Source organism: Cyprinus carpio, chromosome B8 (assembly GCF_018340385.1).
Source record: "Cyprinus carpio isolate SPL01 chromosome B8, ASM1834038v1, whole genome shotgun sequence".
Taxonomy (NCBI): Eukaryota; Metazoa; Chordata; class Actinopteri; order Cypriniformes; family Cyprinidae; genus Cyprinus; species Cyprinus carpio.
Genome location: NC_056604.1, coordinates 8,415,883 through 8,430,444, shown reverse-complemented (window position 1 = coordinate 8,430,444; position 14,562 = coordinate 8,415,883). Strand labels below are relative to the sequence as shown.

The window sequence follows — 14,562 nt, the reverse complement described above, 5'->3', positions numbered from 1 at the left end:
TGTTGTTAAGAGAGGTGTGTGTGTGTGTGTGTGTGTGTGTTATAAAGTCTCACAGCAGCAGCATCTGTTGTCTTTTGAGTTGCTCATGTGGAAAAAAGTGGTAGTCACTGCAGGGGACTTTAATAAATTTGTGATTAATATGTCCCAAATCTCACTAGTTGACTCTCAGACTGAATATAGCACTGTGGGTCACATACTTGATGGGTAGCAGGGGGTTTGGGGCTTGACATCTCCTCTCACCCCTTCCTTCTCAACAAAAGAACAGTCCATCAGAAATTGGCAGTATTGTTTGACTGTAGTAGTCTGTACCAGTGAAAGCTATGAATATGAATGTATAACAAGAACAGCTATCAATGAGTGTGTTTACCTGTACAACAAAACACTATTATATCAAAAACAGCTCATTTAAAAAACAAAAACAAAATCATGTCTACATGTAAAAACTGGTTTCTTTCTCATCTTAATGTCAAAATGTACACATATATGCACATACTGAATAAGTACATAAAAATGTTGAAAATCTAGTGGTTGATTAACTTATCTTATTAAGCATATCAGTGTAAGATTGTCCATGTAAACATGCTTAATAACTTCTAAAATATCCAGCAGAGGAAGCAGGACCCTTTTTGTTTTGGCCTCGTTCTGTCCTCCCATCGTTGCTCTTGGTGTTTGTTTGTTTATGGTGTTTTCCGCTCAATATGCTTATTACAGTAATTAGGTAGCAGCTGTGTTGCATGTGATTGGACTGGAAGATCTTAAAGGATCTACTTTTAGCACGTAGACCTGAGAGAGACGGATGTGACTGCTGGCTCCACGCCTTCATTGAATGGGCGTGTGGTGTGTTCACAAGTCTGTATGTATTTCCATACTTTCTATTCTGATAAGCCTTAGTACTGGGGCTGCGTAATGAACTGCTCAGGCCTGATTTGTGGCTGTTGACTACTGGTACAGGAGTCCGAGTTGAAGCAGAAAGTGTTGCGTCTGTCATGGGGGCGGAGGAGAGATGTTGATGTATTGTTGCCCATATGTTCCTCTCTCTGTGTGCAGCTGAGTGGTCTACATTGGGAGAACTATGGTGCATTCTTGGCTGTTTTGTCTCCTGTTGCTTTACTGCTATTGTCAGTGATAATGGGACCCTCAATCAATGAGACAAACACAGTGATGTCATAGAGGAAGTACTAGAACTCTCACTCTACAAAATGTAGACCAATGGTCTTAACTACTTTTGCTTCAAGACCTACAGTACTACTGTTGAAAATTTGAGGTCAGTAAGATTTATTTTTTGATGATGATGACAACGATGACAAATACAGTAAAAACAGTAATATTGTGAAATTGTGAGAAATCATTTTAATGCTGATTTGGTTCTTGTGTAACATTTTTACTATTAATGTTTGAAATTGCTGTTATGCTTAATATTAACTTCTTTAAAGGGATGGTTCGACCCAAAATTAAAATTCTGTGATTAATTACTCACCCTCATGTCTTTCCAAACCCGTAAGATCTCTGTTCCTCTTTGGAACACAAATTAAGATATTTTTGATGAAATCGGAGAGCTCTCTGACCTTGCATAGGCAGCAATGAAACTGCAATGTTCCCAGACCCAGAAATGTAGTAAGGACATCAGTAAACAGTCCATGTGACATCAGTGCCTCAACTTCAATTTTGCAAAGCTATGAAAATACTTTTTGTGCACAAAGAAAACAAGTAAAGTAACAGAAAGTAATCAGTGTTGTTTACGTTCACTGGAAAGCGTGCACATGCCTCGTGGTACTCTCCAAAATGGTGGAAGACGGTGACGCGGGGGAGAAGAATTGCTGAATAAAGACGTTATTTTTGTTTCTGGGTCTAGGAACATTGCAGTTGCGTTGCTGTCTATGCAGGGTCAGAAAGCTCTCCAATTTCATCAAAAATATTTTAATTTGTGTTCTGAAGATGAACAAAGGTCTTACAGGTTTGGAATGACATGAGGGTGAGTAATGAATGACAGAAATTTTCATTTTGGAGTAAACAATCCCTTTAAAAGAAACCTCACTGACCCCAGACTTTTGAGTGTACATTTTATATTGGATATTTAACTGTTGGCCCAATACAGTTTCACAATAATTTAAAATACAACCAAACGGTCCTTAAATTAAACTAATATTACCATTGGCTGAATAAGAAAACTAAACTAAATATCATGAACTATTTAATTAGTTTTCCTGCATGTTATGTGATCATTATTCAACATCAGAGAACCGTGAACATGTGATTGTTGTTAAATTATTGTAATATTAACTATCAGGGGGCACTTTAAGTACATATTTTAAGTCAAAAAAGTTCCTGTACTTTAAAAATGTTTCAAATACATATTGCTTCTTAAGCCACTTCATACAGCCACAAGGCTTACATATAACCATGAGAGATGTGATAAAAAGCTGTACTTGCCTTGTCTTTGCAAAGTTATAATCCAATTTTTCGACTTCTGTCATGACAATTTAAAGCCGCTACACCTGGTAACTTTCACATGATCCATGCAGGGATACCAGAAAGGGACGTGACCTAGGACATGACCACAGGAATTATGTCAGAATAACCAGATGTAAATCTCCCTATAATAATCCCACCATTAAAAGGACAATTCAGACAGCTTCACAGCTTTAAACAAACATAACTGTATGCAGTAATCTACATGATATCAAACATCTTAACTTGTATTGAACCTGCACTACTCTGTTAACTTATGTATGCACTGTGATTCTAAAATTTAGTGGTTGGTTCTATAAGAACTTCAGAATGTGTTCTCCACTCCTTCAGGCCATCCTGGTTGATGCATGGCTGTGTGTTAAGACTTCTTTAAACCCTACACTACACATGCTCTCCTCTCACTCGAGTCTTTGTGTTCCAAAAGCAGGTTTGAATTAATTAAAGGAGAACTGCATTATTCACAAGATTCCCACCAACTCCTGTGGGGGATGGCTGGACAGTGAAAGGGCCAGAGTGAGAATAGTCATCTTGTTGTTTTGAAATGCGCAGAGAATTCTCCTCCTTCATGTGTTTAACCTTTTTGCTCTGAGAGTCAGAGCTCTTTGAAAACTGCATGCGCATTTTGAGTATGACAAAAACAGTGCGACTTTGACTGTGATTGTTGTTGTGCCCAGTACAATTCCTACATCTATACCCCTTTAATACCTTTGCATAATTGCCTCAGGATAATCCTTTTAAAACAACTTGAAATTAGCTTTTTTTTCAGTGCTTGAACACCCCTGCTTCCCATTCATTTTCATTGCATTAAAAAGGGCATCTCAGACCTTCTGATAAACTTCTTTTTTTGGTGTTCCACAAGAGAAAGTAAGTCATATACAGGGCTCGACATTAACGCTTGTCCGGGACAAGTGGATTTTGTGAAGGGGCACGTGAAAGAATTTGCCCAACCAGACAAGTAACCTGATTAAAAACATTAACAACAAACAAATAACTAGGACAGCACTGAAACTTGGGTGAGAACGATTTTGATTTTATTACTTTCAGTGTAAACGGTGACTGACAACATATAATGTATTGACAGTACGTGAAGGTTACATCACATGAGGCTCGTGCACCTGTCTGACTTGCGGAGAAATCAAAACTAATAGGCACAACTGCACACACAAGGAAACAAACATGTACAAACATACTGCGGTAGATAAAAGATAAATATTCTATATAACATATGATATAGTTAAGCAACATCACACGACCAAACCATACCTGTCAACCCTCCCGTTTTTCCCGGGATTCTCCTGTATTTTATCATTCAATCCCACTATCATCCTTTTTAAATATTTTCCCATATTTTTAATCTTTCTATTTTAAAAAAAAAAACCCACTGGCCAGATTTTAGCCGGATTGCTACATTCGCTTCCGGTAAAACTCCCGTAATTTGTATGAGCCAAACCTCATTATATGAATAATCACAACAACAAATATCAAGGTTACTTTGTTTACTGTGGTTACTGGGGAAACAGCTATATTCCTGGAGATGAGCGCCACCTGCTGGCAGATAATGAATTTGCCTTTTTTCAAAAACACGCAGTTGTAAATGTGAACTGGTGGATCGACAAGAAGATAATTAATTATAAAACTCTACTAAGATATATTTATGTTACTAAATAAATATATAATTGTTTGATAATAATTGCTTAAATTAATATAAAAATAATATAATATATTTTTTTTTACTTTTGACTCCGCCCCCCCTAACGATAACAGAAGTTCAATTAACAAGTAGTTAATATTACCTGACTTACATTTTAGACACAGTATTTTTCGTTTTGCTAACGAAAATAGTTCTAAGCAAAGCCACGGCAGAACAGTTGTGCCTCTCCGAGAAACACACAGTGATGTTTCATTACTAAATGATTCAGCATTTTGAGTCAATGATTCAGTGAGCCATTCTTAAAGACAGTCACGTGCTTTATTGAATGAATTAGCCGTTTGAATGAACTGGTTGAATCAGTGACTCACTCATTAAGACAGTGACTTGCCGCCACCTACTGGTGGTTTGGTTTCATATTTAAAAGCATCATTTCATTTTTCCAACATTTCGGAATAAATGATGTGAATAAATGATGACAGATTTTTTTGGGGGTAATTATCTTTATAGTGTGTCCAAGCCAGTCGAAAAAAAGAATAAGATAATGGCTTTCATGGAGAACAAAGACACTTTAACATTCCCAGACATGACATTGTATTAGCCCAAGGCAAATAAGTGTTTGATATAGAGGATGATGTCAGCCAGCAACCAGCTGTGCTTTGCAGTATTGAGAGACAGAGAGACAGAGAATGGGCTACTGTGATTGACACTTTAGAGTTAGGTCATATGATGGCATGTCAGTCTAGAATAAAACAAGCACTTGAGAGAGAACTAGATAATCAAAGGGAGTCTAAAGAGATAATAGAAGAGCAAAGAATTAATTAAGAACCATTTAATGAGCATTTTGCATATTCATGACCTCTGGGGAGGAAGAGAAAGTTAATGGTTTAATTGTTTAGCATATGTAATCTAGAGCCACAGGGGACTCGTTTCTGCATTTCTGCAGGGCTGACAGCTGTCTCTCTGCCTCACTGCATGCTGAAATGTTGAAAATTACACCATGCAGAGCTCTTAGACACCATGTTAGCCTACAGTGGCCTTTTGACCTGGGCTGAGAGCAGGGAAATCACTTATGTTTCAGATTCCTATTACACAGAGTACTTTATGTAAGAGTTACAAATAACAGGGACAATTTACATTATAGTGTCCATGTTACACGTTGCTGCTATTAATAGATTAAACAATATTAGACATTGCTACTTCAGCTATATCTTCTAAACTATAACCATACATCATTTTGTACAGAGAAAAACTTGTACTTAGGTTATACTAAGGGGACTGTGTCAATAAAAATCTAGGTAAAAGTAGCTGAATTAAAGAAAAAAGGCATTCAGTGGTTCTTAATTATTTAAAAGTATAAAGTTAAAAAAAGCACTGATGAAATCAGTAAGACTGGAGATTTCTTTTGTCTGTGACTATACCTGACTCAAGTTCATCCAACCTAGACAATGGGTGTAATTAAAAAGCATTGATTTAATTTAAAGACTCTTGTGGCTAATGATGAAACATCTCTTCACAATAAAAAAATGACCAGAGCCAGTTACACTGAAATAAATTTATTTGGCTGTTTAAATGCACATTAATATGATTTGATTGCCTTGTTACCTCAGTAAGGCTTCTTATGAGAGTCAAAAGTTTTAGAGTGTAATTTGGCCAAAAATAAAAATGTTCATCATTTACTCACTTTCATGTCATTCTAAATCTGTATGACTTTTTTTCCTTATGTTTCCTTTACAATAAACATTTGTATGATGGATTTTAAAAGACATGGGGGTGAGTAAATGCTGAAAAAATGTGGCATTTTTCAGTGATCTATACCTTTAAAATTACAATCACCTGTGAAATATGTACATTTAGGGAAAGATTTATAATCATACCTTTTGAAATGGCCTCATTCAGGGACCTGGAGGGTCTGCCCCAGCTTTTTCCACTCTATGTTGCTATTTTTATTTTTAGAAATGTCACAGTTGCCATCCTAAAATCACTGATGTATATGGAGTATTATGACTCAGACCCCTCACTTCCCCTGACAGAGGAAGAACAGATCTGCCTTCTCAGATGAGCATGACTATCCCTCACACTCTGAGACATGTGAGACAAATTAATCTGAAACCAACAGGGGATTCCTGACTAGCCAGTATGATAACTCAGTAACACTGATCTGTGGATTTTAATGTCTCCTAGCCATTACACACCACATGAAAACAGCTCCAGTGAATGAAGTCTCATGTTTCAGGGCCCCGGGACGGTGCACAGGTGCTCCAGGTGCATAAATATACAGCTCAGGTATTTCTAGCAGGGTTTCATAACACTGCAAAGTGCCCTGATCAAACCATTAAAAACCCGCTGTGTGGATCTAGTCATTATACACCAGAACACCCAGAATGTGTAAAGAATTACATAAACACATAAAAAAATGATTTACAGGTGTATGACAGTGCATATGAAGAGTTTGGTTACAAAATGCAATAAATCCATTTTAACCATTTTTTTTTTACCAAGAACGTGGCAAGATGAAAACCACTATTTTCTGTTTTAAACTTTGACATAGCATCTTTAGGTTATAATAACATTAAAAATTCAAATCCAGATTTTGATTTTCAAAGATTTATTATATAATTGCATTATTTTTTTCCCAAAATGCAATAATCCATGACACGTTTTTTTTTTCTCCATTGAATCAATATAAAAGTTATTTTTTCATATTGAAACTATTGAAAATATACAACATAGTAAGTTGATCCACATATGACAGGCTCTGAGCTTATTGACCTCTGAACTCAATACTAAACTTATGTACAGGTACTGGACTAAAAATACATTTAATCAGTCATCGCTCCCAAAATGAATTCAACGGGTCATCTTGTTAATGCTATCAATTAATTAAAATTAAAAAATTTATTAAAATGAAAAAAAATTCATCATGAACAAACATGAACAACAACATCACAGTAGACCACAGAAATTCCAAATTATATTTCCCTTCTTCAACTAGCTGCCAAAAGTGCATTCCTCTTTGCCATGTTACATTCATTTAGTTGACTAGTGCTATATGCTGTATTAATAAAAACATTAATGGCATTAATAAAAACACTTAGACTGACAAGCTATGCAATATCGTGTTCATAATCGAATGCGACTCATCTGCGATTATGAATGTGATATTGCATAACTTGCCAGTGATCTACGGCTCTATGTATTAAATGCCGCTCCATCTGAAAGCACGCAATGGAGATTTATCACAGAATCGGCTTTACTGACGAGATGCGCATGACAATCACATGAGATTTATCATGCAGTCCTTGTTTAATGATCACAAGTACAAAGCAGATGAGGAAAACTAGTATTCAAAGCACCGCCATTACTGTCTAGAGTGCATGGAATGGTGCTCTGTGATTGGTTGAGCGGATATATCGCATTCTACAAAGAAAGGAGACTGGCATTTGTCGCGGTATGGAAAAAAAGGGAGAAAACATGACAGAATAACCCTGCTGATATCGCATTTTGCATAAAATAAAAAATTTACTTTTCAAAACCAACCAGATACAATACTGATTTTGGCTGAAATTCAATTTAAAAAAAAAGAAAAAAAAGGCATTTATCACGTTTTGGAACCAAACTCTTCATATGTTTTGTTATCCTTTAAGAACAAAATATTCTAAGCTATACACCCAGCCCAACTGTTACTGTGAGAAACTGAATAACAACATTAAATGAGCATAGTCACATGATAAGCTGATTCAGGACGTTGGTGGTCATGAATGAGTGGATCTGTGGGGTGGAGGTGACTGGTTAGTTTGTAGGTTCAAACATCCCAGCAGGGCTTTACCAGGGAATTCTTCACAGATGTTTGTGTAAGGGACCAAAATTAACTCTTTGGAAAAAAAAGTTTCGTTCTGTTACAAAAAATGTTGCTTATTTGCAACAAACACCGGTCATTGTGTCACAGTAGTTCTGCACGATTATGATAAATCATAATTATTTTCTCTTATTTTTATGACAATTATTAGTTTCAAATTTTACATTTACATTAAAATATTTATTTTCTTTGTGGCATCTATGCTATAGTTTTTATATAGGCTACACATTCAAAATAAGAACTCTGTTTCTGAAATAATTTGATGTTTTATAAATCAGTAAATCAAGATACTCCTTAAATTAACATTAGCCCTTGTGGCAGATAACAAAACAATAATTTACATTTTAAATAAATGATAAAAAAGCTATGTGACAATATTATAACAATATAAATATATCCTATTATTACTATATCGCAATAATCAACTAAGCTGTCTACACAGAATAAATCTTATTCAGCTTGTGCCTACACCTTGTTGATTATGATGGGTGCAGTTCTAATTCACAGAATCCTATACAGTCTGTGAAACCTCTAACAAAAGTGTTAATATTACAATGAAAACATTACAATGGGAGCTTTTGTTACTCTTAATGTTAGGAATGGTGCCATATTTATTTCAAGTGTTATATAATGTTAAAACAAAGACCCTTCTCTGAGCATAATTTCACTTGATCTATTCCTAACAATTTGATTCACTTACATTGCTTGCATCAGATAAATAAACAGTGAGGGAGGGACAGTCTATCATTATATTGGGCATCTTATTTTATTTAAATGAATCAAGATGTTTTATTTACTCACCAAAGCCAAATTTCAGTCACATTTGAAGCTCGGTGAGTGTTCATTTTGGACCCGGGATGCACTGCAAATTTTGAGAAAACAAACAATATGAGCTGCTAGTCCAGAACTTAATGCACAGCTACATGTAGCAGAGAAAGAACATTTGGGGGCCAATGGTGGTGTGGAATGAGATGAGATCATGCCAGACTTTAAACAGAAGCGCTGTCAGGGTCCAATATTGAGTTTCACTCATCACAAAAGAGACAAAAGAGGGTGACGGCAACACCAGCTCTGCTGTGTGCATGTGTGCTCCGTATAACCCTAACGGCGCTCTTTAATTGGGTCAACACGTACACACATTCATCCAGCGTCTGGGTCATTGAACTCACACACCCACAGTTTTCTCTTAATTTGAAGCCCCTCAATAAACATATGAAAGTCAAAGTCTTATGGACACCAGTAGGGGGTTAACTATTCCTTTGAAAGCTCAACAGAAAGAGTGATGCCATCAAATCTCCATCATCATCCATAATTTCATAAAATCAGTCTCCACTTTCACTGCACCAATTAGTGGTCTCCGTGCAGCTGTGGAATGCTGAAGTAAACATGCGTTTGGAGACAACAAGGGAAGATCCTTATCTGCACCTCTTGTGGTCAGACTGAACGGAGTTCCCTCTCTTTGAGAGTGATGTCTGTATATTGTTTTTCTCTGTTGCTGCCAAGAGACAAGTCTATTAAACAGTGATGCCTTCCAACTTACCTGTGCCACAGGGCACACATGGCAGGAGGTTTCGTATAAACACTAGCTGTTGATAGCACCTGAAAGAAATGTCAGAACAAATAACACCCAGTAGCTTTTTGCCATATCTGTGTTGTTAATAATAGATACAGGCTAAACACAGACTCACAGACTACTGTCAGTATTATAACCAAAATTTTAAAAATAAATAAATCACCATACATATAAATTTATTCAAAAGTTGTTTTTTATTGATGTTTATTTTATCGAGGACACGATACATTGATCAAAAGTGTCTGTTAAGACATTTATTAAATTGGTCTGTTCATCAAAGAATCTTGAAAAATGTATCACGGTTTCCAACATTGACAAAAAAATGTCTCGAGCACTAAATTTAGCAAATTAGAATGATTTCTGAAAAATCATGTGACACTGACTGGCTGCTGAAAATTTAGCTTTGCCATCACAGGAATAAATTACATTTGAAAAAATATTAAAATAGAAAACATTTCTTTTAAACTGTATTAATAATATGTCATAATATTACATTTTTACTGTATATCTTTTTTGCAGACTATTCATGTTATGTTGTCTTTATTACCATTTTACAGAGCTGAGGATGATGGCAGAAGGGAGGTTTTCTAGTCTGCCCAGGAACTTGCACGTCGGGCGCCAGTGTCCACTCGCATCTTCTATGGATCTGCTGAGCTCACGGCCTGCCATGGCCGAGATGCCAGTCAGCGGCTACCAGGGAGTCTCCATCCATGGTACCCTGCCTCGCAAGAAGAAAAATGGCACTGGTTCTCCTGTGAAGCAGTGGGAGATGAATGGAAATATGGGGTCATCAGTAACACCATACCCAGGCCGATATCGCCTGCCACCATCACCGCTCATACACAACATTATCGAAGAACACCAGTCTTTCCACTCAGACAGAAAGAGCAGTGTCACATCTAGGTAAGAAACACAGTACGTCCACACGCCTGTCCTCTCCCAGTGATTCAAACTCAAAGCCCTACAGCACCTGCAAAAAAATAAATCTTTGCAAAGAACTCAAAGCTACCCAATTGTTCAGGTGTTGCTATTCTATGGACTTGTCAGTCTCAGTCTGAATGCTCCTTTAGGTAAATAGGAAGTAACATGTAATATGGTTTAAAACACAGTCCTAATTCATGTAATCATATGCTGCTCTTTTCCAGATTAGAGCAATGTTGCTTTCAAATACACAGTCAAGATTAAGGTCAAGATTTAGGTGAAGGTTGCCACAACAGCAGCTTAACCTGCCTGCTCACGACGGCTTATGTTCTTTAACTAAGTATATCTAAAACCCAACAAATGACAGTGTGACTGTGAACAAGCCAAACTGGTCACTTTTCTGACTAAAAGTAGAATATGATCAAGACTTTTATATCTCAGAATTGGCTGAATATATATATATATATATATATATATATATATATATATAATAATATATATATATATATATATATATATATATATATATATATATACACATATAATTCATATACATATAAATTTACCTCTTGCAGCTTGTCAGATTATAGAATAAGACTGATTAGCAAGAACAGATTACATTTTACAAAAATGCTACAATACTATTACACCGTGTCCTAATCATGACAATGGAACAATTGATAAAAGCACTTGTGTTTCGCCCGGTTAGAGCACAGAGTTATGGGACATTAAGAGCTCAGGATTACCGTTTACCTTTAGTACAATGTGTTATGAATTAAACACTGTATTATATAATGGGTAATAAGATGTCATCTACTGTCAACTGTTTAACAATCAAACTGAACAGTTTCTAAACTTAGGGTTTGTGACCCCACAAGGGTTGCTTTTTTTTGGTATATAAAAATTACATAAATTTAGTATAAATGTAGCATAATCTTAAACTAAAATATAACCTATAAAGTGATTTGGATGCAAAGATGAACTCAGTCAAACAGATAATACAGTGAATACAGCATCACAAATATGATTAAAGCATGAAAATGTAATTGTTAAAAACAACAAATAATTAATTATTACTGCTAAATTAAAAATCAATTCAATAGATCAAATAAAAAAGAACATTATTTTGTGATCTTAATTTTTGGAAACATTTGAAATTACAAAGTTATTTTTGCTGGATGATAATTGACATAACATATCTAATATGTTTCACAAAAAAGAATCCAGGTAAACAAAATAAAAAATAAAAACATAGGATTCATATGGAAAGTGCCAAAGAGTTTCCACAACTGAAAGAGTTTACAGACCATAAGACAAATCATTGATAACTCGAGCTGTTGTTAACATCTTCAGCAAGTACTTTTACCAGAAGCACCTCAGGAAATCTAGACAGACTAAATAGCGGCTTTTATAAAAACAGTATTAAGTGTAACTACGTGTGATTGTGTGTCTGTTGAGGTGTAGGGGTGTGTTTGGGTTTCCGTAAGCCCAGTGGGCTGCATCTGTCCCTTGACATTTGAAGGTTACCTAATATTAGACTACTATTTCACAGCCACAAAGCTCACTGAGAGATGGGAGGTGAAAAATGACCACAGCACACAAAAGAAGCTGCTCCGTGCTGGCAGCAAGGTTAGCAACGACCTCTCATAGCGGCCCAGTCACCATAACAACACCTTATTGCGACTCTGCATGACACATGGAAAAAGCAATAGGTAGAACATAAACAATGTGTAGGTATAAGAGAGAGAGGAACCTACAGCACAGAAAAGGATTGACACTTCTCATTATCAACATGGACCTACATTGAATCAGCCCAGAAGCAATAACTAGCTTACTCCTGGATGACTTTTTCTTACATTAGATTTATCAGAGTTGGAGACTTGGATGGCATTGTGATTAAATGCCAACCTCCTAAACGTCTGGCTGCAGAATGCTTCACCAGTTTGAGTATCTGCCTGCAGGTGAATAGTCAGATGAGACAAGATGCCTGTAGGTTTTGTTTCTAGTACTGAAACATCTACCTTTTATGAAACATCAAGGATTTAAGTGCTTTGCTTTACTACCTGCATGTGTGAGCCAGCTGTTCCAACACAGACACACATAACTCTTCACAGGTTATATTGAGGACTGTAGATTTATAACTTGACCGAGAGATGAAAGAATTTTTGAAGACACAGATTGGAATAGAGATTGAGATAAAAACACAAAGAAAGAGAGACAAAGGGAGAGGATGAGACAGATGAAAGAGATGGAGGAGCAACAGTGCCATTTGATTTACTTGTTAAAGCTGATTAAAGTGGTTCTAGTTGTTGACAGAATCCACTCAACACCCTCTTTAACTACAAGGCCTTGTCTTGAAACATGCCAAAATGATCTTTGGTTCAGTCTGCCAAATGATAGAAATGACACATGGTAAACATTAAACCAAACAATCAAATGATTAAACAGTTTTAAATCTCTGATGGAAAGATATCAGCAATTTCCTGGTGTTGTACTGCTATTATCACAATGAATCAGCCATCACTTTGTCATCACACCTGCATTGTGCATTATACAGGATAAGATCTCTCGTGTGAGTAAATTTACCTGTTAACTTAATTTAATATATATATATATATATATATATATATAAAAAAAAATATATAAATAAAAGAAAAAATACCAGCATATTTTGTCACCAGACAGTGCCACCTATCTTTCAAAATGTTCAACATCATTTTCAAGAGATCAGTTGTATTATTGGTTATACTATTACCTTAGTAGATAAATGTACTTACATGAGAGCTTTTTTATTATGAACTAAAAGGACAAATATTCCATGTAGTCATTTAATTAAAATTAGGTCATGAATAGTTGACAGGAAATGCATAACAGTAATGATAGTTGACATGAAATGCATAAAAGTAATGATATTAATGCTCTGTGTGTGATGGCAGACTCAGGTCTTTGTTGGGCCGTCCGGTTTTATTATGTAACTTTGTCAGGGTTGCTAAGCTCTACGGAACCCAAACATTCCACCCAGACTACCAGGTGGTCCAAAGGATTTCCTTCTGCCACACAGTTCTGCTGATGTTACATGAAACAGTTTTTGTTGGAGTCTTTTGCACTCTCTTTCCTCTCACACACCCATTTACATTATATAAAACTATATTGAACCCACACCTAAATCTGCATAAAGAAGGAAAACCTTTGCAGTTTGAGGTAAATACTGTAAATAAACATAAAAAAAGCATAAAACAAAAATAAATGACAGTTTTTACCTTATTTTTAAATTTTGTCCCCAAATGGTAATTAAACTTCCTCACACATAGGAAGGTAGGTTTGTACGGTATAGTCATAGGTCATCTCCAATTTACTCGTTGGGGCAACACAGCTTAACCACAGACACATCTTAGAACACTCTCGCCATAGTTTACACTAATCAGAACAATCACATCAATGGACTGATTTCCTACTGAAACTCCCTGAGCTCCCTAGTGAACCTAACTGGTATCGGTTCAATGCCCCTGTCGTCTTGGCTGTGAACTGCCTTTGATTTATGTCTTTCAATGTGTGGGTGATTTTTGGGAGTGTTGCATGTCAAATGTCCAATTTCTCTCCTGTGGCTTAAGCATTATGAATCTGTTTCTGGAAACCCAATAATAGCTTGTCCATCTCTCTAACTTGACATGTCCTCCCTCAGCTTTCTAATTATGACTGGCAAGACTGTGAGGTACAAATCATCACTTTGAGACACAATACAGCTGTGGCTTGGCACAGAACGAGCCAGAGATGGAGATGGATGTTTTTCTTGAGGACATGTCCTCACAGCATGCCCTCTCTTTGCGGATAAGACGGTATGTTCGGCCTGGTCCCAAACTCAAGTCACTCTTGGGTCGACCCGTGGGAGTGCTGACAGTGTACTCTTATAGCGCTCTAATGTCAGTGTTCAGAAGCTTTAAAGCGTGACCTACCGCCTCTAGAGTAGTTTTCTAGTGAATGTCCAGTGGGAACTTAAACAGGAAATCAGTTATGCTTTTAAGTTACATCAAATGCGAAGCAAACAAACAATCCAGAAAAAAAAGAAAAAAAAAAAAAATCCTCACACATTCT

The 14,562-nt window shown here is 36.2% G+C and overlaps 1 protein-coding gene across 4 annotated transcripts in view; it reads left to right on the top strand.

The window, feature by feature from the left end:
- The window catches only part of bcar3 (BCAR3 adaptor protein, NSP family member), a 64,628-nt gene that overhangs the window by 20,505 nt on the left and 29,561 nt on the right, over positions 1-14,562 (top strand). For 3 of the 4 annotated variants that reach the window (XM_042729526.1, XM_042729525.1, XM_042729527.1), the window contains one exon: positions 10,107-10,452. In XM_042729526.1, coding sequence (XP_042585460.1) covers positions 10,107-10,452 — 346 coding nt within the window. Of the gene's footprint in view, positions 1-1,079; positions 1,265-10,106; positions 10,453-14,562 lie in introns of those variants that run through there. The other variant, XM_042729528.1, reaches the window with a different exon arrangement.